This window comes from Limulus polyphemus, unplaced genomic scaffold, assembly GCF_000517525.1.
Source record: "Limulus polyphemus unplaced genomic scaffold, Limulus_polyphemus-2.1.2 Scaffold1, whole genome shotgun sequence".
NCBI classification, from domain to species: Eukaryota; Metazoa; Arthropoda; class Merostomata; order Xiphosura; family Limulidae; genus Limulus; species Limulus polyphemus.
Window position 1 is genome coordinate 3,941,163 of NW_013665611.1, and position 27,474 is coordinate 3,968,636.

Here is a 27,474-nt window from a genome sequence, read left to right on the forward strand (position 1 = left end):
TTTTAAAGTTTTCATTGCATTTTCATTTTTGGCTAGTTTTGGGTGTTCTTATCATGTAATGTTAGGTGACGTCTATCTGTCAGTGTCATTACAACTATGAGTCGTCGTGCTTTCAGAAATGTCCAGGTGAATTTAAGCTGAATTACTTGAGATGATACTTACTCAACTTATTGTAGTATTTCGTTTTGAAGATCGTGCACAGTGTAATTATTACTACTACTACTAAATAACTAATAGTAATAGTACTATTAGTATTAGCTTACTATAAAAATAATAATTACTATTCATTTGTATAATCTAGTTTACACCATAACACTAACACCAACAGCTATTCTGGAGCACTCATGAAATTGTTGTACATATCCAGAGCTGTAGCCAGTTATTTTTGCACCATAGAGCAAGTTTCTAGTCTGTAGAGTATAGTTCTGCACTAGGACTACACCCTCTCCTTTCCGACTATGCTTTCCCATCCTACCTATGCTACAGCTCTGTACATAGCACCTAGACCACTACTAATCCCAACTGGCCTGATGAGCCTTTATAATAATGGTATTGGATGATAAGTCTCGTCATTGTTAGATATGATGGACGTTGTGTGGTTGAAAAATTATAACCTATTCTCCTTTGCTTTCACTCATGGGTTTTCAGAATTATTAAATATTACTATTAGTGGAGCTACTTATTAGCACTATTATAAATAATAGAACAACTTGTACACATTCTTATAACTTTATTATTTATAAGTTATGAATTGGGATTTTAAAGTTAATGTTTTTTAAATGTTCACGTATTTCAAGGTATTTTTCATTTGCAAGTTGCATCTACATTTGATTTGAAATTGAACATGGAGTTAGATGACTTCTCTTTGTAATTTCTTCTAAGTTCTAGCAACATAGTCTGATCATTTGATTTATTTTTTCTAGAGACTATTTATTATTTATACCAGATTATTGTAATTAAATGTCTTGCATATCTATGCCTTTTTTTCTTAGATAAACAGAGAATATTTTTTTAAATCAGCTCTGTCTTTAGTTTAAACTATCATATCAGATAAAACATTTTTCAAATTCAAAGGATCCCACATCAATCCTGCTTCATTCACACATCATATACTTATATGCATATTGTGGTTGCAAAGCTACCTTTATTGACAAAATCAAAGTCTACTATTTGAAAGTGCTTGAGTTTTAGATCTTTTTTTTATTTTAAATTCATTGTACCTTTTGTGTGTGGTCCTGTGTGCTAACTTTTTTTTTTATCAGAATTAACTGTATAGTATGTATTCATGAACACATGGGGTTGACTACAGAACTGGTTACTTTTTATTATCTCCCTTTACTTCTGCTATCCACACAATTAAACTACCAGGCACACAATCTAATTATTGGATTTCAAAGTTTTAGCAGTGGACCATACAAATTTGGAACTTCTGGTTAAAGAAAGTCTTAATGTCAAAGCAAAATCTTTCTAGTTTAAGTAATAACTTCTATCAGTTAAGCCTGTTTGAATTCCTTCTTATTAGGCATATCTTATTTATTGTGGGTCCTTATCCTAGTTAATTTACTGACTTTCACACATTATTCCCCATTTGAGTCTCAACATTTCTATTACAAATATTTAAGGTTATATACCCCCAAAAGTTTTATTAAAATTTTTGTTATTTGTAATTATTGTTTAGTATTTACTATAGGAATTTGTTGCAGTTGGAATATGTGTGTGTGTCCTAAAATATTCAGTAAATTTGTTATTTGTCATATCAGTAGTCATTTTATTCATCTTTAGCTACAGATTCTTATACTATTATATGTAACAGTATTTTCACCACTTTCAGTATCACCTGACATAGCAGAAATATTGAGTATTTCATTGCACATGCAGCTATGAAAGGAAAAGAAGAAAAAATAATGTTATGTAAGTATACCATTACTTATTCGATTATGTACAAATTATATAATACTTTTGACTATTATATTAAAATTTTAGTTTTACACTGGTCTGGGCCAATGTGCTAGGCAGTGTAATACTAATACTAGGCTACTGAAATCCAAAGCTGAACATTGCTCTACATGATGCCATGGGCTAATACTTCAATATTTTTTTGATTTGCACAAATTCAATGGAAAAACCTCTCTATAAAAATATTTCATTTATAAAAGATCTTTACTGCTTTAGTTAGGAATCTATCTACACTGTTTAGCATTAAAGTTTGGTAACTAATATGCTAAAAAATAAATAATTCAAAATTTTTCAAAATAAGCAGTTTTGCTAAAGTTAGGTTATTACACTTTTCATGATTTAGTTTTGCATTTAACATATAGATGTGGGTTGCCAAAATCCTGAAAAAAACATTATAAGTTATAATTTATTATTTGTGTTTAATTCTGACCAATGTTTATTTATTTAAAAAACATTTCAAATATAGTTCTGTCAATAATATTACCAGGAATTATTCAAAACTATGAAGGTTCCAAAGAAATTAAAATATTTTTTTCCAAAATTAAATGACTACTTATATTACAACATGTCTGTGGAGTTGGCAAGTTATTAAATAATAAGCTTCAAAAACAATAATAATGTATATCTCATTAATTGTTCATAATTCTAAGCTGTATTTTTAATTTGAAATTATTTTGTAAATAATATATTGTAGTTTTTATAGTGGTTGTTGAATCAGATGTTTTGCCTTCTTTGGAAAACTTTAATTTGTCAACTTAAATTGGTCAATTTGTAAACATGTTTTAAATTCTATGTATAAAATTTTCTGGACTGATAAAAAAATGTAAAGTTTCTAAAGAAAATCATTATACATCTTATATGTTATTTTTTTAATTAAGGCATACAAAAGTACAAGTTAGCTTTTACTGAGAGCAAGTTGTTTCTATTAAAAAATCTAATTATAAATCGAATTAATGTTTCTTCAACCAGGCAGGTATAGGAATGTTTTATGCTACACTGAAACGTAAACTGTTTACGTATGCACTTATTGCATTTGCAGTATCATACAACTTTCAATTGGTCAGTGAAATATAAACAAATGCACCTGTTCAGAAAAATTGTTATTAAAGTATTCTGATGTTAACCATAAAACTCAGTATTCTACCTTGTAATGTTTTCATTGCAAATAGTGTAGTATGTTCAGTTCTGGATTAACGCATAGGCTACCTAGGCTCAGGTCTAGTGCCCAGGCCAAACAGAGGACCTGCCAGTCACCCAACTAAAAAATTATGGTTGTAAAACTAGCAGAGTAGAAGCAAGAGTTAGTTATCATTATTATTATTATCATTATCATTATTATTTCCAAATATTACTTTGGCCTAGGGCTGCACCTAAACCATAATTCAATCCTGAGTATGTTCATTATCCAGCACCAGCACATTCTTGTTTCTATTCAGCTATTTTATCAGCTTTATAAAAGCTAAAGAATTGAATTGCATATGAATGCAAAAATCAGTTGTATCATGTAAAAACTGTCTTTACTATTGCTTAAACCTCTCGCACAAAGTTACTATGAAAAAATAGTGTACCTTTTTTATGTTTCAGAATATTTTCAAAGACATTAGTAGGAAAATATTTGAATAGTATATCAGACTAAATCAAGGATCTTATCAAAGATATTTAATAGTTAAACTTCCATATAAAATGCTTGCATTTGTTGTCTGTCATTAGGTGGTGAGCAGGTATCTGAGGATTGCAGAATTGCTATGTTGCATATGTTTTTAAGAGTTTCCTTGGAAATTACAGACAAGATCATTGTACTTCTGTAGTGTAAGACTTTCTAGACAGTGATGAAAGAAGCTTTGCAAAATCTAATAGAATATGATAAAAGAAAATCAACAGGAATTCACTAAAAGAAACTTTTCCCTAACTAATATGTTAACTTTTTTTTTGGTGAGGATGTTATATGTTATGTGGACAATGGAAAGAGTTTGGATTTGATGTATATGCATTTAATAAGGTGCTACACATAAGATTAGCTATGAAAATCACATTGGTAGGAGTTTGAGGAAAAGACTAAGACTAATTATTTGGACTGCAGGGTGGTTGGTAGGGTTGGGGGATTAGCTTGATTAATCTATATAATCAGTTACCTGTGAGCATTGATTAGTGTCACATACAAAAATCAATTAATCAAAATTATGATTTAATTGATTAATGTCTTGAAAAAAAATCAACTAATCAGAATTAATGTTTTAAATTATTACTATTTTTGATTATTCTAGCTCTCCAAGTCTCATGAAAATAATCAATTAACAAATACCATAAATTACCCAGCTGTAGTGTTTGAATGAGAGAAAGCAAAAAAACAATTTATGGAGTCCTGTCAAACTGGATCCTTGTTAAACATGGAGTGCCTCAGGAGGATCATGTGCTTGCACCTTTTGTTATTATTGTTTTGTAATTAAGATATTGATAGGGATAGAATTAGTACATTAGTAAAGTTTGCAGATGACATTACCCTCTTGAATATTTCTTGTTGTATTGAAAATATTGAGGTACTACAAAAGGACTTGGTTCAATTGAAAAGTTGGACAGGCCCCCAAGTAGCACAGCAGTATGTCTGTGGACTTACAATGCTAGAATCTGGGTTTCGATACCCGTGATGGGCAGAGCACAGATAGCCCATTGTGTAGCTTTGTGCTTAACTTAAAACAAACAATCAAGTTGGACAGATATTTTACAAATGAGCTTTTTTCATAGTAAGTGTTATCATAATATGAATTATATATGTTTAATGTAGATAGGAACCACTGAGTAGCATGTGTAGAACAATTCTGTAGGATTTTAGGGTGTATTATGAGACATTGATATCAAGTCAAAAAGGTAAAATCTTATATAAATCATAAGTTAACTCCCATTTGAGAATACTGTTTTAGATTACTTATCTAAGAAATGATATTAACTTGTTGGAAAAGGCATAGAGGAGGGCATCTTGGATGATTCTGGGGATGGAAGAATTATGGATATAGGTTACAATCGTAAAAGAAGGTAAGAGGTGATCATGTTGAAGTTTACAAGATTATCCATGAGGAACAACAGGATAAAGGCCTCTGATATGTTGTTGTTCTATTTTGAAGACAATAGGATGAGAAGACACAAATTTAAGATTTTGAAGAGGTATACAGGATAGACTCTAGTTAAGACAGTTTTATTTTTCTAACAGGGTAATGAGTTATGGATTTATATGCTATTGGCAGTAATGTAGGCTGGCACTTTGTAAGAGTTCAAAAGTGGAATGGATAATTTAAGAAAAATAAAGGGTGCTTTAAGTTCTTAGTATTTTTCATAAGGATAGGTGTGTATAGGGACAGCCAGGAAGTATCTAATGGTTACTTGTTGCCCATATGTTATTTTAAGTGCAAATTCTATATAGAAAAATATATTATTTGATGTTCAATGTCAAAAACCAACATCAGTAGCATCTTTTAAGTACTTAACAGTAGTTAGTTGATCACACTACTGTATGATGTAAATACACTTTATGTGTCTTCATGAAAGACATTTAGAAGCTTTTCTGTTAGTCACATAGAAACTGATTTAAGCTTTCAAACAAACAAAAAATAAGTAACTCTAACTTACATGTTTTCTTTTTCAAGAATATTTAAGAAAGTTCAGATGTTAGTGAAATCTTAATATCTTTAATTGTTGCATGTAAAAACTAAATATGATGGAGTGAAATGTTTAATTTACTAATAAAATAAATATAAGAAGCTTTTCAGGTTTTTATTTGTTTTCATAAAACTCAAAATTTATTTTAAAAATGTTTCATAACCAGAGTTTGATGTCCCTCTAAAAATGAGTAAATATATTTTAAAAATCAACTTTGCTGCTAATATAAAAATAGCACATAACATATGGACAAGGGACATTTGGTCTTACAAAGTTGTCTTTTTGTGTGTATCATTGAGAATGTAGAGAAAGACCAGTTATTGAAGAATTAAAATTAAAAAATATGAAATTTGTGGGTTGTTATACTGAGTTTTTATATGGTTTAGTTGAATGCTTGAATAAATAAATATTGCAAAAACAAGGAACATGTTGTTTTTTTTGTTACATCATTCTCTAGATAAACTTAAGGTTGAATGTGTTAGGCATAAGATACATTATCAATAAATCCAAATGCTCTGGATTACACTGTAAGATTTTACAATAACAATGTAGAAGCAACTGACAAATTTAGTGTTTTTTAAATCACTATATGACGATAGTTGTATTCTTATCCAGTGGTAGCTTAAATATATCAAGAAATGTTCTTTAGGAAAAAAAACTTGTTTTTTACCACTATTATTTTAGAGCTTTCAAGAGGGCTATAGGTTTGATAGAATGTTTAGTAGAAACAGAGATTTTATAGTGTACTTTGAGTTTTCTTTTGCCATTATCTTATGCATGTTATTAATATAAATAAGATTTTTTTTACAAATGTGCATGTACTTTGACCTGACTAAATAGTCAGTATAATTTACATTTTAAATACGAATGGAGAAATGTTCTTCACTGAAACCTTGTATTTAAAAAAAAAAAATGTTTATCTTTGTCAAAAGAAACAAGTAACTAGGATTGTTTTACATTTATTCTCCAAGAGAAAATTTTTGTTGTTGTGTAATTTATGGTAACAAATACTATTATGATAACCATGAAATCTGATTGTATAGAAGTGGACATTTGTTAGTATTTTTTGTATTTATCAATTAGCAAGCCAAGGATCTGTTAAAGATGAAGTCACTTCAAAATCAAGAACAAGAACAAAACTTAAACAGCTGTTGACAGAAAAAAGGTAACGATATTCAACTGTAGTTTTCTTTACATAATATTTGTACAAAAAAAATAAAGATTAAATAGAATGATTAGCATGTGTGAAAGAATCCCGGACTCTTTGTAAAATTTAAACAAAAGGCAATGCCATTTAACTCGGTTTTCCATTTTGTTTACATATTTATCACAGATACTAACCTGCTGTGCATGTACAATGCATCTGTTATTACAAATACTCATCCTGTTCTGGATATATATATACTTTCAATACACATATCACTTTTTATTATACATGTACTCCAAATGTTTAGGGCAGATAGCTACATTGCTTTGCATCATAAAACTTCCATCCAACGAGAATTAACATTAATTTATACATGCAATCATAAGTGTATTGTTTGTGCTGCTGGTGTACAATACAGATGTAGTTAATATTCAAAACATTAACATAGTGTGAGGGATAAATCAATTTTAAGATGTATCACACAGATATTTATATAACAAAATGAAATAACCTTCACTATCCCAAATATAAAAAAGTAACAGAAATGTTAATCTACATATATTAATTACAGTAAGTTGCATTCTGGGTATGTTTTTTTGTGTAACGAGGAGGGAATAATTTTTTGAATTTCTTCTGTGATGTTTTTACTTAGTGTTTACCTAGAGCTTAGAATATTAATCTCAATACAAAGATACTTCAGTGTGATAAAATACACAAACGATCCTATGTATTTCCAAATAAACATCATTCCCTAGTGGGCAAGTAGTTAATTTAAACTTACAATGCTAAAAACACATAATCCAATGTATTTTCAAATAAACCTTGTTTCCTGGTGTGTCAGTGGTTAGTTTAGGCTTACAACACTAAAATACAAGGTTTGCTTCTACATAGAGTGCAAATAGATGATAAAAAAAGATGTGATAAAAGTATGTTTTCTTAACAACAGAAAGTTTTGTTTTGTAAGAATATTAAAGTAGCCATCATAGCACACCTTTTGAGAAAAGGTTTGACTATAAATATTTCAGTGTTGTGAGTTAACTCTGGCTTTAATGCACATTGAAACTTAATTTTTGGTAAAGATAAATATATTGGTCCTTTCTGGTGTTATTAAGACTGAATACTATAGGAAGGAAAAATAAGGTGGTAGTGATATAACTTGCTGACAGGAGGTGGTGCTGTATTGTCTGAAAGAAAATAAATCTGAACCATTATTTAACAAAGTCATTGTGTGTCAGTTTATAACAGGAACTGCTGGACTGATTGTCACCAAACCTGGACAGGTATCATTAGGCACCCAGAGAAGTGACATAGAGGGATGGTGTTCAGTTTTAATCACCTTATGCCACCTTTGGGGTGTCCCTATGTATTGAACCACTAAATCTGCTAATACTTAGTATTAAATATAATAGTTGTAAATGTAGATACATATATTGATAGTCAGCAACAAAACTGTGTCTCCAGGGCTCTAAAATTCTTAAGTTCCAGCACTGAAGGTAATCAACCAGATTATGTGGTTACAGTCAAGTATAATTTAACTATAAACTTGTAAGAATCATGCTTAAGTACTTTTTTGGTTTGTTTACTGCATACAGCGATTTTGAGATTATTTCAAACTTACTGTGTCTCTAGTCTTGCTTGTTTTTCAATAAACAAAATATGTACAAACATTAAAAAAGAAAAAACCAAAGATTTTTTCACATAATAAATATGTTGAGTTACAAAACTGATTTATGTTTAAGTATTTAATTTTTTTTCTATAGGTGTAAAGTATATCTAGAATTTTGGATGTCTGGTTACAACATTGTTTAAACTTGGAATTACTTGTAATCATCTAGTTATGGAAAGGCAGTCTTTTTGTTAACTATTTTTGATGCATTTTTGTGGCCAGATGCTAAGCTTATGATAGTATTTCATACAGATATGGGTTTACCTTAGTTTTGAACCATAGGTAAATAATATTGTAATAATTCATTTCTACCAGTTTTTTATTTTAGGATTACCATGAATTAGTTTATTCCTAAATTAAGTTTGAGGTGTTGAACGCAGGGTGTTCAAAGTAGATAGTGTAGTTTAATTCATACAACATCCCAAACCTGGTTTTTATCTGTTGTCAAAATGAGTTTTAATTTTACCTAATGGTAAATCTGAGGATTCAAGGTGTGCACCCTCTTGCTTCCAAATACATTTTGCACTTTTGGGTCATGGTTTTGCTATAAGAGTGATAGTAAACTTCCACTATTTTATGAGATAAGAGTAGCCTAAGAGTTTGTGTGAATGCTTTGACTAGCTGCCTTCCCTCTAGTCTCTCAGTACAAAACTAGAGATGGCTATGTGGTGACAGCCCTTGTGTAGCTTTCTGCAAAAACCTGCAATTAAGGTAGAAAAGGGAAATGCTTTCCCTGTCACATGATCAGACTGCAAATAATGGAAAAAGATGTAATAACTTTTTGAATATATCACTATTTCTAAAAAAAAGAAATAATCCAAGATATTTGTTGGATCTTTTCAACTATTTCACTTTAAAGTCTTCTGTGACCCCCAGTTTAAGAACACCTGGTATATTCTGGAAAATTTTTCACAAATAACTCTTCAACCCTGCAAAAAATTTATTTATACAGAAAACTGATGAACCAGAACTTTGAGACTTGGAAAAATTAATTTTGTTATTTTATATTTCATACTCACAGTTAATTAATTATGTAAAATATTAATATCCTTTATGCATGATCTTTCAGTGAGGAATGGGAAGAAATGTCAAGACTGAAACAGGTAAGTTGTCTGGTGAGAAACTTGACTAACATTTAATATACTTTTATGGACATGTAGAAATGATTTAAAAGGCTAGTTTATAAATCAGAGGTCAGTATGAAGTGAAATATTTAAGTAAACTTTATTTAGTAGTATACATTTATGGGTAGTTTTATGTAACTATAATCAAACATACTGTACACAGCAAACCTTTCTGCTTAATATCCATTTCATATTTTTAAAATAGGTTATCATTCCCATTTTCTAACTGTAGTTATACCATTCTCACACTTAGGGGCTTTGTAAATGGAAACAAAACTAATGCACAATTTTTACAATGTAATAAAATTTTCCATTTGAGAATGTAAAGGTGGAATCAGTCAGTGAACTCTAACTAGATTATATTTCTTATGCCTAATGATAAGCATAAAGTGTCGGTAACTAACTGCTAGTTCCAACTTGTTTGACAAATTCATTTGTATATAAAAAATCTGAAGCCATCGGCATATTTGTTATCAATAAAGAAATATAAAAAAGTTGATTCATCTCGATGTATCGGATAACATCCATTTATCATCTTAGGTTCACTGAAATTAGGTAAGCAGTACAAACAAATTGTAATTTGGGTTCCATGATAAATGAAGCTGCAAAAGTAAAAGAGGTTTAGGTAGGCTAGAAATAACTTATTAAACAAAATTCATTGTCCATGATTTAACCTTCATTAGGCTCATAGTAATAGTTATTTTGTTAGTAATTAAAAATTAGTTTCTGTACATTTAGTTAGCAAAAGTTATATGTGTATTTAACTCTCCGCACGTGGGCCTGGCTCTTCTGTGCATGTCACAACATTTCACAGAATTATATTCAAATTTTAACTAAATTTATTATTAATGTATGTTAATAATTAGCATCATAGCGTGTTTATAATTCAAATTCTCATGTTATCTAAGTTTTGATTTATTAATTTCACAAGAACATACTTAAAAATTTCTCAATCTTCATTTCTGTCATGTGACATGTTTGTGTTGTGATATTTCTTCTTCAATATAATAGCAGCTACAATGTTTGACCTATCCTAGACACAATGTATAAATAGTTCCAAGGTCAAATGTAGCAGATCAATTTGATAACTTCTTCCTGTAGTCAGAAATAAACAAATTTCTCAATCCATGACAGAAGCCCCACCCATCTATACTTAACTTCCAAGGCAATTTTTCTAAACCACATGCTCCTGTTTGATGTACATATTTATAATCAATGGAAATAAATTGGTGCTAGACAAAAGAGGATTTGATTCAGTGCTTTTTTAGTGAGTTGAAGCTCTTAGCATTTAACTTTTTTTTTTACCTTGGAAACAATTCTTACTGATAGAAAATAATGTTTTTGCTGAATGTTATTTGTAATTGATAGTAGATTAAATCCTGTGGAATACTGCATTTTCAAAAAGAAATATTGCTGATTTTTTGTGTGCATAGACACTTAATATCTGTATTTCTGTAGTGAACCTAAGAATACGAATTTGGCTGATTAATTTATGCTTCTATGAAATATACAGAGGGTTGAGTACATTATATTAAAATAACTCTGAATATGCAAATCAGCAAGCCACATGACAACCACTACCAATATAAAGTTGTAGTAGAATTACATGTACCAGAACTACAGTTTGACATAGTTTGTGCTTCATAGGTAGTGTGATTCCACCATAAGATAATTATTTTTGGGAATGGCAAAATATATGTATACTCAGATCATAAAGATGTGTTCAGGTTGGGGATATTCAATAAAAAAAAAGGAATATGGATGAACTTGAGGCACCAGGACCATTCAGAGACCTGCAACAAGTCATACCCAAGCCTTAGTAAGCAAAGGGTAGCATTTTGTAACAGGTAAGAGTACATTAACATAAAGGTCAGTGGAAAAAGCTGTTCACATGTACAGGCAATAGGATGCAACATTATCAAGAAGGGATCTCCATCTGGACTACATCAACATGGTATGGGTTCACCAAGATAAAATTTCAGTCATACCTCTCATTCAATCTTCTCACACCTCAATCAGCTGCAGAATGAAATAGGTATTCATACAAAGGCATGCTAGTCAAGTTATTGGATTCAGCATCTTTGGATTTCTTTTACAATTGGATTGTTTAAATGGTTGCTGCGAAATCATTATTCTTACACATGTATTACGGACAGCCTGCAGTGACAATTGGTGTGCTTTAGACATGAAATTCCAGTGACAGAGATTTTTTCAATGGAAGTTATGCTGCAGGGTTATTTTTAAGATGCACTGTCATTTGAAAAATCTAGATGTCGTGACATAGACTGTAACAACTTGGTGAGGTTCCAAAATCATTTTATATAATGTACTTAATCTCTGTATTATGTAATCCCATTACTAACAATGTGTGGAATGTAAAGAAATTGTACTACTAATTAAATTAAGACATTTTAGCTGTGTTTTTCCTTCTAAGTTATTTTTATTTAACATGTCCCTCAGGAGCCAAGGGGTGTCTTTACAATTTGTTTAATATTAAAGTAAGTTCATTCCAGAAACTCCCAAAGGGGTGGTTTTGGAAGTATCTTTTCGAGACAAGTTTTTGTTTGTTAATTAATATATTTTAAGTGAAACTTCATAAAGTCTCCATACTAGCTAGTAGTAAGGTCTACCCACTGGGTATATGTCAGTAAAGCCACATTCTCAGCATTATTAATTAAGCAATTGCCAATGTTTTATGCTTCTGCTAACACCTTTTTATATTCAGCTATCAATTGAGGTACGAATGATTTCACATGTGATTTGGTAGGGAAGGTCAAAGCATCACGATAACCAGCAGTAGGACGAGCAGACAGGAACACTTTGAAAGCAGTTACAGATTCCAGAATACCTCTGTGTGTTACTTGGAGACTTCCATGTTTCTTGTGCTTGGCCATTAAGCTTGTGATGTGCTGACGGATTTCAGTCACCTTAACACTTCAAATCACTTTTCACAGCCCCAATGCTAAAAGAGTGTGGGGAATGCCTTCTCTTTAGCTAGTAAACATGTCCAAAACATATCATTTCAAATTTAGAAAAACTGGAGTGGGTAGTTTGTTTTTTTTCAACAAAAATGTCCCCCACTGGCTCATGAGGGGCTTGTTAATTTACAAACTTTCTAGGTATAGTTGCATTCAAACAACTTAAGGCAGTTGTTGTTATTGTAACTAAAAACTTGTTCATGAAATAAAAACACCATCAAAGAAAGAATCTTTGTTATAGCATTTTAATTTATAATGATTCATTTATTATATGAACCTAGTTAATACATCATAATATATAGAAGGAAATACTATTGTTTAAAAATATATGTATTATATTTTCCTTCAATAAAAATAATAATGCTGATTAACTTTGTTGAACTTGAAGGATGATCTTCGGTTTCTATCCAGTCCTACAAAAATGTCGAAAAGAAATTCTAACAGTGCAGCTCATAATGATTGGAGTGTAGCAAGTGGCAATAGTAATATGGGCTTTATCGTGGAAGATCAGGAAAGCAACCTTGGCACTGATGAAACTGACATTCAAGAAGTGGATTCAAAGATAAAACCAAGAAGCTCTGGATATTTCATGGTAGAACAGGAAACAGATCAAGAATGTGTTAAAAAAAATGATACTCCTGAAGGCACGTATTCTCAAAAGATGGTAGACTCTTCAAATGAGTTTGTCATCATGGCTAACCAAAGTCCAAGAAAAAGGAAGAAGAAGAAGCCTCTACAAGATAATTCTGTTGAAATGGATACATTTGAACAGAAACATAATATAATTAGCAAAGAAAAAAATCCAGAAAAAAAGAAATCAAAAAGTAAACAGAAATTAAAAAGTAAAGATACTGGAGGTAAGACCAGTTTGTGAAATAATGACAGTTGTAATTACTGTACAGAGTGTCCATAAATGTTGTAGACATTTTGTTATGTAGTAACTTAACAAAGTATATGGGAAAGTACAGTTGGTTTAATAACTCCCAATAACACCACCACCAAACTCCTAAGCTATATTCCATCTCAACAGTATTTGTTTGAATCAAAATTCAATATTTTTATCATTATGTACAGCTAAAATGGTGATTTCAGAAAAAGTAACATGATGGTGCTTTTTGCTGAGCACATGGTACATGGGATTCCAAGAAACCTGTCATGAATAAACACCATTGTACAATACCACTTGATATGGTGTAATTAGTTCAAGTATATAGAATCTATGTAACCCAGCAGCAGCATTAGATGATCCAGCATGAAGGAAGACAAGTCACCCTTTTAATGTAGACTGGGATTTTCTGACACAATAACTTACCTCCTTTCACATAATTGTGACAGCTACTTTTATTGACAACTACTGCCTTCTCTATGTGCAAATTTTCGCTCATCACTAGCCTTGTGCTCCCACCTACATCCTTGTGTTGCATGTGTTACAGCTGTGTTGTAGCATGCAAATGAGCATGAGACAACCCTCCACCGTTAGAGGTATGAAACACCTTCCTAGTGCAGCTGACTCCCTTTATACTCAATTTTGATTTGGCACACTCAAGTACAGACAGGTTTTAATTTTGCTCATTTTTACTTCATTTTTTTTATATTTAACCTAATTTGTTCAACAAATGACTTAATTGATTTTACATTCTGCACATTTCCATGATAATTTGTGTATTGAATTTGTTTTATCCACTCTTTTATTTGAATTCTCAAATTAGTTTTACAACTGCTATTTCTTTTGTAATACTTGCCACTGTACAACATCTGTCATTTCTGTGGATTCGGGCTACAGTATTTCAGTGAGGTGGTTTCGGCCTTCTTTTGCCGAGAATTGGATTTCATCATGTGGCCTAATATGGCTCTTGCACCAGTGCCAGATGTACCACTGCCTGGTGTGTCTGGTTTGTATGATGACGTTTTGGACAGACTTTTACCACATTCTATATTTTTTTTTGTCGTGCAGTCAAGAGCTATGCCTATGAATGTTCCTATGTTTTTTGTTGACCATTCCTTGATATAATTTCCCAGGTATGATACCTTTTGTCTGTTTGTTAGTTTGCCCTTCTTGTACAGCTTTTAGAGTCCATGCTGTTTAGCTCATGACACAGTTAAATTCTGGGATTTGCATTTTTTCCTGGACTCTCATACCTTCGAGTCTTTCATTCAGGCATGAGGATCACACCATGATAATGTAGTGTACTTTTCCCAGGCCCAGTTTTTCCATTTGTTTCTACCCCTTCCCCAATTTCTTTGTTACCTTTTCCAACACACCTCTCTTCACCATGTCTATCCAACGGACCTCTGTGGGGTTTTTGGGGGAGACTTGTACCTTCCCTATTTTTCTCTCCCTCTGTACCTATATACTTGGTTCCTCCATTGATTGAATCTTCTTGATGATGTGCACTGTTTACTCTAGTGTGTCTCCCTCCTTTAATTTTTCCTTGCCACTCGTTTGACCCAATATTTTGTGACCATCAATATTTGAGAGTCTTTCTACCTCATTGGAGTGCAAAGTGGTTCATTTATTTTCCTCCTTGTGTTTTGACATTTTCAACCCTGTTAGGGCCTGTTCCTGTGTCATGCACACCTCCTTCCTCCCCTTTCCTAGTACTTCCTTTCCAGGTTCTGGGGGCACAGCTACATTTCCTACACACATTCACCATTGATGCATGGGTGCTTCATGCATGGATAGGACTTTCCCATTCTCCACTTCTCACAGACCTTTTCCTTACCTCCTTGGATCCCACTTTTTTCTCACCAATGTCTAGCAGATTGGTAGGGGTTCTTTTCAGTTGGGACGATATCTTACTGGTTGACTATCCAACCTGTATCACATCATTGACCTTCTTCTTTCTACTATCGAATGTGTTTGTTTTTTCACCCTTTGGTGAGTTTTTTTTACTCCAGGTGTTTGGTTGACCAGTGTGGTCATCTCAGATGCTTCCCTTTACATACTAATTTTCACCCACATAATGGGTGTTGCCTTTGTTCTTGTCTTTGGGGGCATCGGGTCTTTTTAGTCCATTTTAGTTAGGTGGTCATGACTTTTTTCCATCTTCTATGATCACAACGTCTGTGGTTTTCTTCATCACATGGACAACTGGCTGCATTTGGCTCTGTCTCCTCAGACATCTCTCACTCACATGCTTTTCTTTTGGGAAAGCTACATGTGTGGGTTGGCTTGTGTCATTGGAGAAGTCCTTTCTTATCATGACCCAATACCTCATCCTTCATGGGGTTTTCTTCAACTCCTCTCTTAGTTGGGTCCATCTTTACTTTTAGTTGTATTTGATGGAGTTAATGGTTACCAATGCTCAAGTCTCTCCTTCATTCACTGATAAAAAGGTTCTATCATTTTTGATAAATTGGACTTCCATGGAAGCTGTTCTTCCTGTGAGTTGTGCTCCCTTGCACGACCATCAGTAGCTTTGCGTGATATATGGAATCTTGTTCAGGATTCCATTTTCATACTCCCTTCCTCTTTACAGGTCGTTTTTGCCTGGTGGCTCTACAGGGACTTCACCATGGCTGGCATCCCTCCACCTTGTACCTTTTGCTAGATACATCTCATGATGTCACTGTTTTTTGGTCTTCAGTTGGATCGAGGTTCCACATAACTCTTTTGGAACTTCTTGTAGTTTGTTGGTGTTGAATCATTTTCTCTTTTTAGTACAGAGCAGGTTGGTCATGATTCATTTTGACTGTTCAACCATTGTCTCTTCCAAGTATAAACTAGGGGACACCAATTCTCATTCACTTTATTTTGAAACATTGGATCTTCTCTTCTGGGTTCACTCAATGCACATTTGCATGTTGGCTTGTCACATCCTGGGTGCTCATTCTTTTTGTGGATCCATTATCTCATCCCAACTTGATTCTTCCCGTGGAGTGGTGTTCTGCTTCCAGTTGGGTGCTCCTCTACTGGTCAAATTTGCCACACACCCTCTGTTCTGATCTCTGGTTCATTATCCATTGGCTCTGGCAATGAATGCCTTCAGTTTGGATTGGACCAACAGTTACAGGTATGCCTACCCTTCTATCTGTCTCCATCCCTGGGTTTTGTCTGTCATCCAAGCCACTCCATGTTGAATACTTTTCTTTGTCTCATTGCACAACTTTTGTTCTCCGTTCTTCCACTGCTTCGGCTTCAAAAACTATAACAGTATAACATCTTATCTTTCCAAAGTCGGTGGACTGTATGTCAAAATGTGTGGTCCCACAAACTCTAGGCGAGGCTTAACAAAGGTCAGCTCATTGGATGATCGATCGTCCAACGAAGTAAAGCCAAAAATCTTCCAGTGGAGTACTGCTACCTGAAGCCCGTGTAAATGAGCTGATAAAACATATAACCTCCAAAGTGGTAATGTAGAATTCATAATGGAAAATGAATAACCAAACACAATTATGTTGGCAGAAACAAATAAAAAGTTTTAGTGATGAAGTAATAACTTCCTTAACAGGGTAGAAATATAAAATTATTCCACTTTGGAATAACTCGCCAAGCTAAAAATATTAGTATTGTATAGTAAAGAGTAAACTTGTTGAAAGAAATTAATACAAAGATATGGAAAGAAATTAAAATAAAACACTTGAAGAGTGCACAAACTAAATGTTACAAAATGAGTACTGCTAAACTAGAAGTTATTGTTTGGTAGAATTGAATAGAGGGAGCCACATGCGTCAAGAGAGTATGTATCACTCTTATTGGTGGAGGGTTGTTGCATGATTATTTACATCCAAGATGCATTGGAATTAGTCAGTTCCATATGGGTGGGAGCTTCAAGGCTTGTGGCATGCATAAACAATTTTTGCATATAGAGGGCAGCACTGAAAGAGAATAGCCGTTTATGTGAGAGGAGGTAAATACCTATCGGAAATACATTTTCAGTATAGGAGAATTATAACTTTAAATCTAGATGGACAGAAAATTGTTACTTGTATGTGCTTTTGTACTAATCTGCCTGCCTGCCTGCCATCTTGTTACCTATCCATGTTATTCTCATTGCTGATGGTAACTTACATGCATGTTTATAAACTTTAATTCTACTGATCAGTAGTGTCCATGTGTGCTAACATGTATAGTGAAACTTCTGCTAGATTGCTTGGCTATTCTATATTGCCTCTTACTACGACACTTGTCCTGCTGAAACTCTATCAAGACTATTAACCTACATAATTGTATTATTGTTCTTCATAGCATTGTCTGTTGCAGAGTGTCTTTATTTGTTCATTTGTCCTATGAACAGTGTTTTATAAAATAACACAGCAGATTAATTTTCATATTATGAGCAACAAAAAAAGTTTGGCAAAACAAAAATTAACTTTCAGAAACATTATTACACACCATTAAGCATACTGTTGTATTATGAATTGCATATAAACATTATTTAATTTGTCTAATAACATAAGAACTTTCAAGATGAAGTATTTTTGTAATTAAAGTTTGCAATGTTGAAAAATCTTTGCCTTGATATATAGCATCAAAAACTGATACTTTGACGAAGTTATTTTTAAAGTGACAGAAATAAAGTGAAGTGTAATCAACATAATAGAAATTTCAACAGATATGTTGTTGACATACTAGATGTTTAAATAGAGATATTGTTAACAACCTGGCAGAAAAGCCTGGGAATGTTCCATTAGAAGCTGTTAATGAGGCTAAACCATCAGAAAGGCACAATAACCCCATCCTCGGAATTATAGTCCATCATAGTGACCAACTAAAATCTGACCCACTTTTGTCAAATCCTGCAGTAAGAATCCATATTGTGGACATGAATTCGGGAAAGTACTTGAAGAAACTACATGAGTAAGTTGTAATTGGAAGTTTACAATTTTATTTTTTATTTGCTATTACAACTTGATATTCTAATAATTAAGTAATGTAAGTTGCAAGTATTTAAGATAAAAAAAGGCCTTATATGTTACATGTACATGTAATCTTTATCATTATTAATACAAGTTCTATAAAAATGTACAAATGTTTGTAAAATAAAAAAAAAATGCTTTGGTTCTAATGTACACCCATAATATTTGTGGTGGTAGAGTGTAGTATTCCTGGTTTAGGGAAATAGTGGTTCACAGATAAGAATTATTCCCACATGAAACGAGGTTTGAAGATTTTGCTCAATGAAATGGTTGTATGAGAACAAATATAGAAACAGAGAAACAGACAAGTTTGATGTCAATTCCCAGTTGGTATTCACAGTAAAGTACCTATATGAAGAAAAATATTTTAAAGCACATCTTGATCCATTCAAAGAAGAGGCCAGTCTCTTTAAAAGGGTCAGAAACTGCTCTCACAATACACACTCTTTTTGTAGTTGGCCAATCTTAAATTATGTCAGAATTGTGAAATATCTCTGCTCCATGTGACAATTGTAAAACTATCCTCCGTACATAAGGTAAACACAACTATTCCATGAAAAAGTAGATGAAGTCTGTGATCAGACCATGTTACAGAAAATAATACATCAGACAGAATTTTGCATATGAACTCAGAATTAGAACTTAGAAAATTTAAAAGATTTTGTAAATTCAAAATGTATATCATGGGTAAAGTAAGATATGTAGTATTTGCACATTGTGGAACTACAGATGAATAGAGGTCTGATTATGAATGATTATTTATTATATGGTTACAGACATTTTTCGATATGTAGTAGTGAAGTAACTAAATTCTTTTTATTGTAATTTGATAAAAATCAATTTTAATTAGATGATTCAGTAAATTTGAAAATGGCCTATATTGAAATAATGTTGTATCTTACTGCATTATTGGATTTTAGATGAAGTTATTAATTAGTGAGCTCTAAGGACAGAGCATTCCCTTCATGTTGAGTACACATAGCGTGCACCAAAACACAAATATTTGACAGTCATTCCATACAATAAACACCTGCATCAGTCTGTATAAGTGTTATGGAAGCCTTTTTAACTGAAATGTTATTTATTGTGTGAAGTACCCATTCAGTTTTTTGTAAGTGTAGAATAGTTTTGTATCCATGAATTAATCTATTTTGCTGTAGGACATTCTTTGGTTTAAGTCTCAGGATAAAGGAAAGGATCCCAATTACCTCTACTTTTGTGAGAAAAGATGAGTAGGAACATTTAATTTTGAGGTATATTTAAATGTTTGCAGTATGTTTTGGAAGTCAAAGTCTTAGCAATAAAAGGGTTTTTTAAGATATATTTCAAATTAGTTAAAACAATTTTTTTAGATCTAGGCCAGTTGCATTCTACTATGAAACTCAACGTAATGTGGATTACATTTTGCCAATGATGACACAGCCTTACGATATTTGCAAGAAAAAGTGAGTTCTCAATATAAAGTTCCTTATTTCAAATCATCCATTGAAAATGCACAAATCCAAAATAATGTTTTTTTTTTTTCAACTTCTGTTCACATGACCTTGATTTTTAATTCTTCATGTACTTTGAAATTAGACTAAATTAGTCTTAATTTTGGTTATGTTTACATGCACACCTTTTTTTTGCTTTTCTGTAGTAAAAGAGTGTTTGAGGTTGTTTAGATTTTTTCCAGTTAGAGCAAGCACTCAGGTTGTCTTATTCTGGTATGTGTTGTTAAGAAAAATGTATTTACCCACATAAGATAAAAAGTCCCATACCATTGCACAATTGATGAGTATCAAGCTATGAAGCTTCCTCTGAGAGCATAATCATTAGGTTATATAACCTTAAAAAATCACTTGGGTGCATCTTTTAATTATATACTCTATTGCATTGGAAAATATATGGAATTTCTATCAATGCTTTGTTTTCAGTTCATTGTAAGCTTCAAGATATAGTTGTATGTTCTTAAGTTAGGTATTCAGATATATTATCTGTTAGTTGAAACTTCAATGTCTTTTTTTTACTTTACATGTACATATGTTCATCTTTTGGTTGAAACTTATTGTAACTATTCCGTTAAGGGTCATACTTCCTTTCTGATAGCTTTGATTTTTGCTGGTTTTCTGGTTCTTTGTCTGGAATTTGTGGGTTCACTTATGAGTGGAATAGTATTTTTGTGCCCACTATCTGTTTAATTATCATGTCAACTCTTCTTTCCAAAATTAAGTTAAATCCTGTGCTGGGTCATTTTGCCATAATCTAATCACTCTTTAAAGCTCTATGGTGGTTGAGTGATAAGCTTAAAGGCTTGTAATACTAAAATTTGGGGTTCAGTCCTTGTTTTGGTTACTGTGCCATTACTTCATGTGTTGTTTTGTACTTACACACTCATCCTGCACATCCTTCTGTAACACCTACAGTTTTTATTTTTAACCAGGCTTCTTTCCAATAATGTGTGTTAGATATGATTCAGCATTGTGGTTGGTCCTTTCAGAAACAAGGTTCTCTCATCACCCTTAGCTGTAGGTTCATCTAAAACCTGTATTATCCAGACTACTTTCTTATCAGAAATATTCCACAGTCTGACTTAATTGTAGGAAGGTTTTGTAAGTATTTCAGTGTGACTGCATTTTGATGTTCAACCCCAGGATTATGAAATTACTTAGTAAAAGTTAGTACCTTTTGTTTTGTGTGTTTCAGTCTGCTTATGCTTATTGTTCACATCAGGGAATTATTTTGCTTTTGAAAGTGACATAACTGTAGTAGTTTCCTTCTCAGTTTGTTTTTCTTTTTAACCATGCTGAGATTTGATATAGGTTCTGCCTCTGTCATGTTTCCAGGCAATACCCTAAGAGCTATATTTTGATAAATTTCAAGTATAATACATACTTTTTTTCAAGCTTAGAATTAAATGTAATAAATAATCTTAGGTGAATTAATGCATGAATACTGTTAGTTTTACTGAGATTTTATAAAAAAATATTGATTTTTAAGGAAATTCATTAATTAACATGTGTAAAAAATAAATAAAAGCTACAATTTTTAATATTACCTATACAGTTCATTTGTTGCAATATTATATACTGTTTTGAGGGCATCAAAATTTTGAGGATATTGAACTTAGCTATTCCAAGTGAAAGATACTAAAGGCCCTGTTGTAAATCCCTGTGTTATTTTCTATCCTGTTTTTTCCATTTCAGCATTCCACAGAACCAATGAAACTTTCACGTGGGTCAGACTGTAATTACATTTAGATGTCAGTTTTTACCATCATATGTATGATTGTTTTGTTTTTCTTTTTACCTACCACCTCTCACTTCAAGACAAATTTTAGAAGGCTTACAGATCTTCCCATCCTTTAGGGAAAAACATACTTGCTGATTTCACGGGAACCACACTTCTTGTCATGAAGTGATTGAGGTCCATCCAGTTTTTCCTTGATGGTTGATGTGCTTCTCTCCTAAACATTACTCTGTATGTGTCATTCATCATTTGGGAGAGTTGTGTGCTTTTCTCCTTTTGATTAATAGTTTCATATACTACATGCAGGTGATCATTGAACATTTTTGTTGTATACAGTATGTGGACAACTGTGACACGAGATTCAGTAATCATATAATCAGGTTTAAAATATTTCCATAACTAATTAGCTCTATCTTGAAATAGTATACTTCTAATATGAACTTACTACAATAACTGACATGAGTGTAGAGGCTTTTTTTTGTTTGTTTAGACTGCAAAACATTTTAAACAGAATTTTAGATTGTGCATCATTAGGAAACCTGAATGTTGAAAATGTTTTTTTCAGAGTTAGAAAATAAATATATTTACAACTATCAGATTACAGACAAAAAATTAGTAAAAAGTCAATTTTTAAGTGCTTTTCCTAAAATTTTTTATAAATTACCACCAGTGTACAGACCAAAAAATATTCCAAGTTTTAAGTGCTTTGCCAAAATCTTTATAAATTAACACCTGTATACCGACAAGATAAAAGCAAGTAAAAAAGTTAAACATTATGAGTTATTTAGTCAAAATCTAAATGTGTGTGTGTGTATATATGTATAGTTATATATTTGTGTTTATTATTTTATTCAAGTTTTACTTGTAGAAACTAACATCATTTAGTGCCGACATGTAAAGCAATTACTATAAAATTGCTATTATGAAAACTTTTAAGATCTCTACTGTAGTATTCTGCAGCCATAAATATCTAACATTTTAAGTATGTCTGCCTTTTCAAAGTTATCTGTAGGTAAATGTTTATACTTGTAGTTCAAGAAAGTACGGTCTCTGTATTCTTCATATGTGTAGTAATTCTAGTCTTGAAGTAATACGTGCAGGAGGTATATCTTAAATCAGCATTTTAGTATCAAAAATAAATGCAAGAGGTGATTTACCACCAGTATGCCTTTATCATGTCCAAGCATTCAATTTATTAATTCTTTTATGAAACTTGATGTTTGCTAGTGCAAGAGTTTTAACCAAGCAAGATAGTAAGGATAATACAAGTAAATTCACATGAATGGCTATGACGCATTTTGAGACAGTTAAGAAATGGATGTACAGAAAGGAATGGTGAGATATTTGTTCCTGAAGAGAGGAGGAGGGAAATAAAGCAAGATAAGGCTAACAAAATATATTCTGATGTTATATTAACCATTCTTTGAAGGAGGAACCATCAAATGGTATAAGAGGTTAGCTTACTATATGAAAATGTTCATGATAAAATTGTATGCTTTTTTTTCATTGTTTGATAGATCTCTCACCCCATTTTGGGAAGAATTATTGATCTGGAATGAAGACTTCGACTATTTTCTTCAAGATGATCCAAAAACTCTAGTCATTTTTGAGGTAGGTTCAAAACTTTGGCTTGTAGTAACAGGCATTTGACTATATCCTACTTCATATTTTTTTCAAATAAACATCCACCTGCTCTTAAATTCACATGTCATTAAATTAACTGTTTTTGATGTTGTTCTTTATATTTAATATTTTTAGTTATTCAAAATTTACATGTTCAGGGAAATAATATCCAATACTTTATATTAAAACTACCGAAAGAAAATTTTAATAAGACCAAACGAAAACAAAATGTAGTTCTGATTATATCTATTTCAAAATTAACGTAGGTAAGTAGGGATATTTTTTTTAACCATTCCTGAAACATTTCACTATGCCTTTTAAGACAATAGTTTGGTTTAATTGTTTATTTCCTTTGAAAAATAATTACAAATTGAACATTAAGTATGATTTATATAGAAGAGGATAGTAGTGTTAAACTAGAGCACAATTTTATAGAGATATTATCAATTTTTTAGAGGGGAATTTTGAAATGTGTGGTTTGTTGATGTTTTCACTCCAATATAACTTATTATCTCTAAATATATGTAACTGCTTATAAACAATTAGAACTTGGAAAGATACAATTTTAAAAGAAATCTTATCAGTTGTTTAAGTAATTGCTATGCAAAAATTTTTCTACAATTCCTCATTCTGAAACTGACAGTTACTTTGATCTGAACATCGATTTTTTTTTCAATTCAATGATGTATTTTAGTATTGACATTTAAATAATCGAAATAAAATTTATCACACTGAGAAATATTTTTTCAATCAGGTTTTGATTTGAAGATGGAACTTTTCTGAGTGTTCCTTTGTAAGAGCTCTGCAATTTGACATTATTACTTTAAAAGCATTAATTGACTTTTTGAATGTGGAATCAATGACAACCTTGGCTTCAGTAACATCATTACTCTCAGCCATTTTGTTGCATTTGGTAACAACAGATGCTAGAAAACATTTGTAAAGCAGTTGTTACAAAATAATTGATATCACCTTGATATTTGTAACTTGCATTTAATTATCATCAAATAAAATATCAAAAATGTATATCAATGTATTTCATTGAACTTTGAACAAAAACAATCTATTAAAGTTTCAGATTTTGATCTGTAAAGCAGAAGCTGTTAGATGAAAGTAAAACAAATTCCACATAATTGCTTCTACGTATGCATTACAATCACATAAAGGCAAATAGAATTCATAAAAGCTGCTTATGTTTGTGGCAGATGTATAATGTAATGCAACATGTATATTTTACAGTCAAGTATTATTACAGCAAGTCATGAAAATTGAAGTTAGATTTCCTCAAGTATAGAATAGATGCAATGAAATTATTCAAAGCAGGGATAGTCAGGTATATAAAGTATTTGTACATTAAAACTTCTGAAAATTGGACACCCACAGGACTGAATGATTTGGCCAGCGTTTAGAGAGTTCAGTTTGGCAGTTTGATGGAAGCTTACATATATAACTACTTGTTGTGAACACATCACTTTTTTGGGTCGAGTACACAATTGCATGTCAAATTTCAAAATTTAAATAAATATTATTTTGACCATCTCAGTGTTTTACTCAAACATATTTTAGAACTGACATTTTGTAACATTTACTTGATATAATTCACAAAGAAAATTAAAAAATGATCCAAGAAACCATCATCCTTTGGTAATATAATTATTTAGGTTTTGTTTTTTGCATGATTTTTCATCTCTCTCGCAGAACTTATGAAGAGGAACTTAAGGTTTCCATCCTTTTATGATCTCACACCTTGTCACTAGGCTGTACCAATTGAAGTTCAGCTTTGGAACTAGTTACAGGCAAAGTTTAAATACCATTGGATATAGAGAGAAGTACTGTGGGAAAATGAAAAGAAGGAACTGATGCATTATAACTTTTAACATTTTAATGGTTCTACATGTGTGACAAAGACTTCGAGTTCAGTAATGTAATATAAGACAAGCATTTGGAAAACGATTCCAGTTCTAGGAATTTAGAGGGTCCACTTTTGGGAATATTTCTATACATTAAATGTTAAAGGAAAAAAATTACTCTAGTTTTCAGAGTATTCCAATTTACAGAATGTTTGGTGTGGGGAAGTTTTACCTTCCATTAATATATGTTTTAGTCATGCTTACATTCATATTATAATGTGTTCTAGAATTGATTATGCATGATAAGAATCTCAAACATATATGTAGTGACATTGTACATAACTATATCTAAAGTTATCACATGCTCTACATAACAATTAACACATCTTAACTTGGACATCCAAACTGAATTATTTTATAAGTTATTTTTTAATTATTTTTTAATTATTTTTAATTATTTTTTTAACTATTTTTATGTAAATCAACTATTTTAACTTTCAAAACAATTTAAGTATAGGTAATGCACTCAGAATTAAGTTATTTGCTGTTCATTTTAAAAAGTATCTGCATTGCAAGTGCCTGTAAATTAGAAATCCACAGTGTAACATGAGCGTAGATTAAATCATCATAATGAACATCTTGAATTAAAGCCATCTTTTTAAGTGTAAAAAAATTAGGCAAATTTTTCTGACAATAATATAAATGTTGATAAACTAAAAGAACAAGAGAAACAGTTAAATTCAGCATTATTACTTTTTCTTATACTAATTTGGCTACAGTAATTCACAGTAGAGTAAACTCAGTAAACAACTGAGCCTGTTCTGCACAGGCCATATTATGCAACCATGTTCCTTATTCTATGACAAGAAATGTTTATTTGGTTCAAAATAGGAAAGTCTTGATTTGATGCAAGCGACATAAGTAACAAGTACAAGATTTTACTGACTAATAGGAGACTTTATTTCTTGTTCACAGAAAAATTAAGGTGGATTGTCAATCTTGCAATAAAAATAACTAAGTGAATAAGGCTACACATATGACAATACAGTTGAAATTTTACAGGCAGTTTGAAAGAATGTGTTGAAAATAATATCCCAAGCTTTTAGACTTATTTCCCAATTACTTGTAACCAATAAATATAAAATGTTTATTATCTCTCTCTTATGACAGAGTGCTATATTTTATATTATATTTGTATAATTATATATGCTGTATGTTGTATACTAAAACCAATGTATTTTAAAATCCTCTATTGTAGAGTTTTTTCAGTTAGTTCAAAAGTTACCTTATTTTGCAGTTTGTTATTCGATAACTCCTGTTTTCTGAAGATCAAGAGATAAGAGTGTTTATCGTTACATCTATGTATGGAAATAAATTGACAAAATATTAATATTCTTAAAGCTACCATAAATTGTACCACTTTTACAATGAACATAGGCTGCCTTTGCCCATTACCGTGCAATACACAACACATTATTCTTGGATTATACAATCTAACGTCTTTCATCACATATATATAGCTTCTTCAGTATAAGGTTTTTAAAAAATCCATCTGACTCAGCATAAGTCTGTCAATATTGTAACTGTGTTGTATTTTTTTATATTAGATTCTTGATGTCATCTCTTCATCTAGATTGGGTAGCCAGTTTCGTTATCTCCAGGGGAATCAGGGTTGCTCCAAGATTGCCTGGGCTTTTCTAAAGGTAAGGATTAGAGGAATAACAGGTATAAACAGGTTTCACCTTTCATAGTGTGATTTATTTATCCAACAGTTGTTTCTGGCTGATGTGTAAAAAAAAACGTTGAGTTCTTCTAATCAACTTAACCTTATTCACGTACTTATATCATTAAGCATATTATTACTTTTTCTTGCATCTGTAAGTTACATTATTTTATACTTCACACTATCAAATCATCATTTAATGATGATAAGTTAACACTTTATTATACTCCCTAAGATCCTGTCTTGTTGACTTAAGCACCAAGTATCTCCCAATTCTCAGTTAAATTTTGATATGTAGACTATGTTTAAAAATTTTTACTATGAGTTTGTAATATTTGGATTTACTAGATTAACAGAAAACATTTTTGTTGAGATTTTTGAATATCAAATTTTATTATAATTGTCAATTTAATTTTTTTTTTGTTTAAATCAGTTTCTTGTTAGACAGCCAAATACATTTCTATGATGTATACCAAACCAGTGAAAGATCTTTAGAAGATGATACAAAAATATGTTCAACTTTGTTGGAGCTGTAGAGAATTGATGTTACCAATATTTTTGCTATATATATCCAACAATTAAGGGCTTTTGCTTATAGCCACTCTTGGATATATAAACTTTCATGATGCTAGCTCCCTGTCTTCTTGTGCAGCATATTGGGATTTCATC

At 31.5% G+C, this 27,474-nt stretch overlaps 1 protein-coding gene across 7 annotated transcripts in view; it reads left to right on the plus strand.

Annotated features, from left to right (window-relative positions):
- LOC106461705 (jouberin-like) overlaps nucleotides 1-27,474 on the plus strand; it is a 70,339-nt gene continuing 42,865 nt past the window's right edge. Inside the window, exons 1-9 of one of the 7 annotated variants that reach the window (XM_022391478.1) lie at nucleotides 1-203; nucleotides 1,832-1,911; nucleotides 6,691-6,772; nucleotides 9,490-9,523; nucleotides 12,911-13,379; nucleotides 18,133-18,322; nucleotides 19,734-19,826; nucleotides 23,127-23,220; nucleotides 26,690-26,785. In XM_022391478.1, coding sequence (XP_022247186.1) covers nucleotides 1,881-1,911; nucleotides 6,691-6,772; nucleotides 9,490-9,523; nucleotides 12,911-13,379; nucleotides 18,133-18,322; nucleotides 19,734-19,826; nucleotides 23,127-23,220; nucleotides 26,690-26,785 — 1,089 coding nt within the window. In that variant the 5' untranslated portion in view covers nucleotides 1-203; nucleotides 1,832-1,880. Of the gene's footprint in view, nucleotides 204-1,831; nucleotides 1,912-6,690; nucleotides 6,773-9,487; nucleotides 9,524-10,760; nucleotides 10,812-12,910; nucleotides 13,380-18,132; nucleotides 18,323-19,733; nucleotides 19,827-23,126; nucleotides 23,221-26,689; nucleotides 26,786-27,474 lie in introns of those variants that run through there. The other 6 variants (XM_022391583.1, XM_022391440.1, XM_022391543.1 and 3 more) reach the window with 6 other exon arrangements.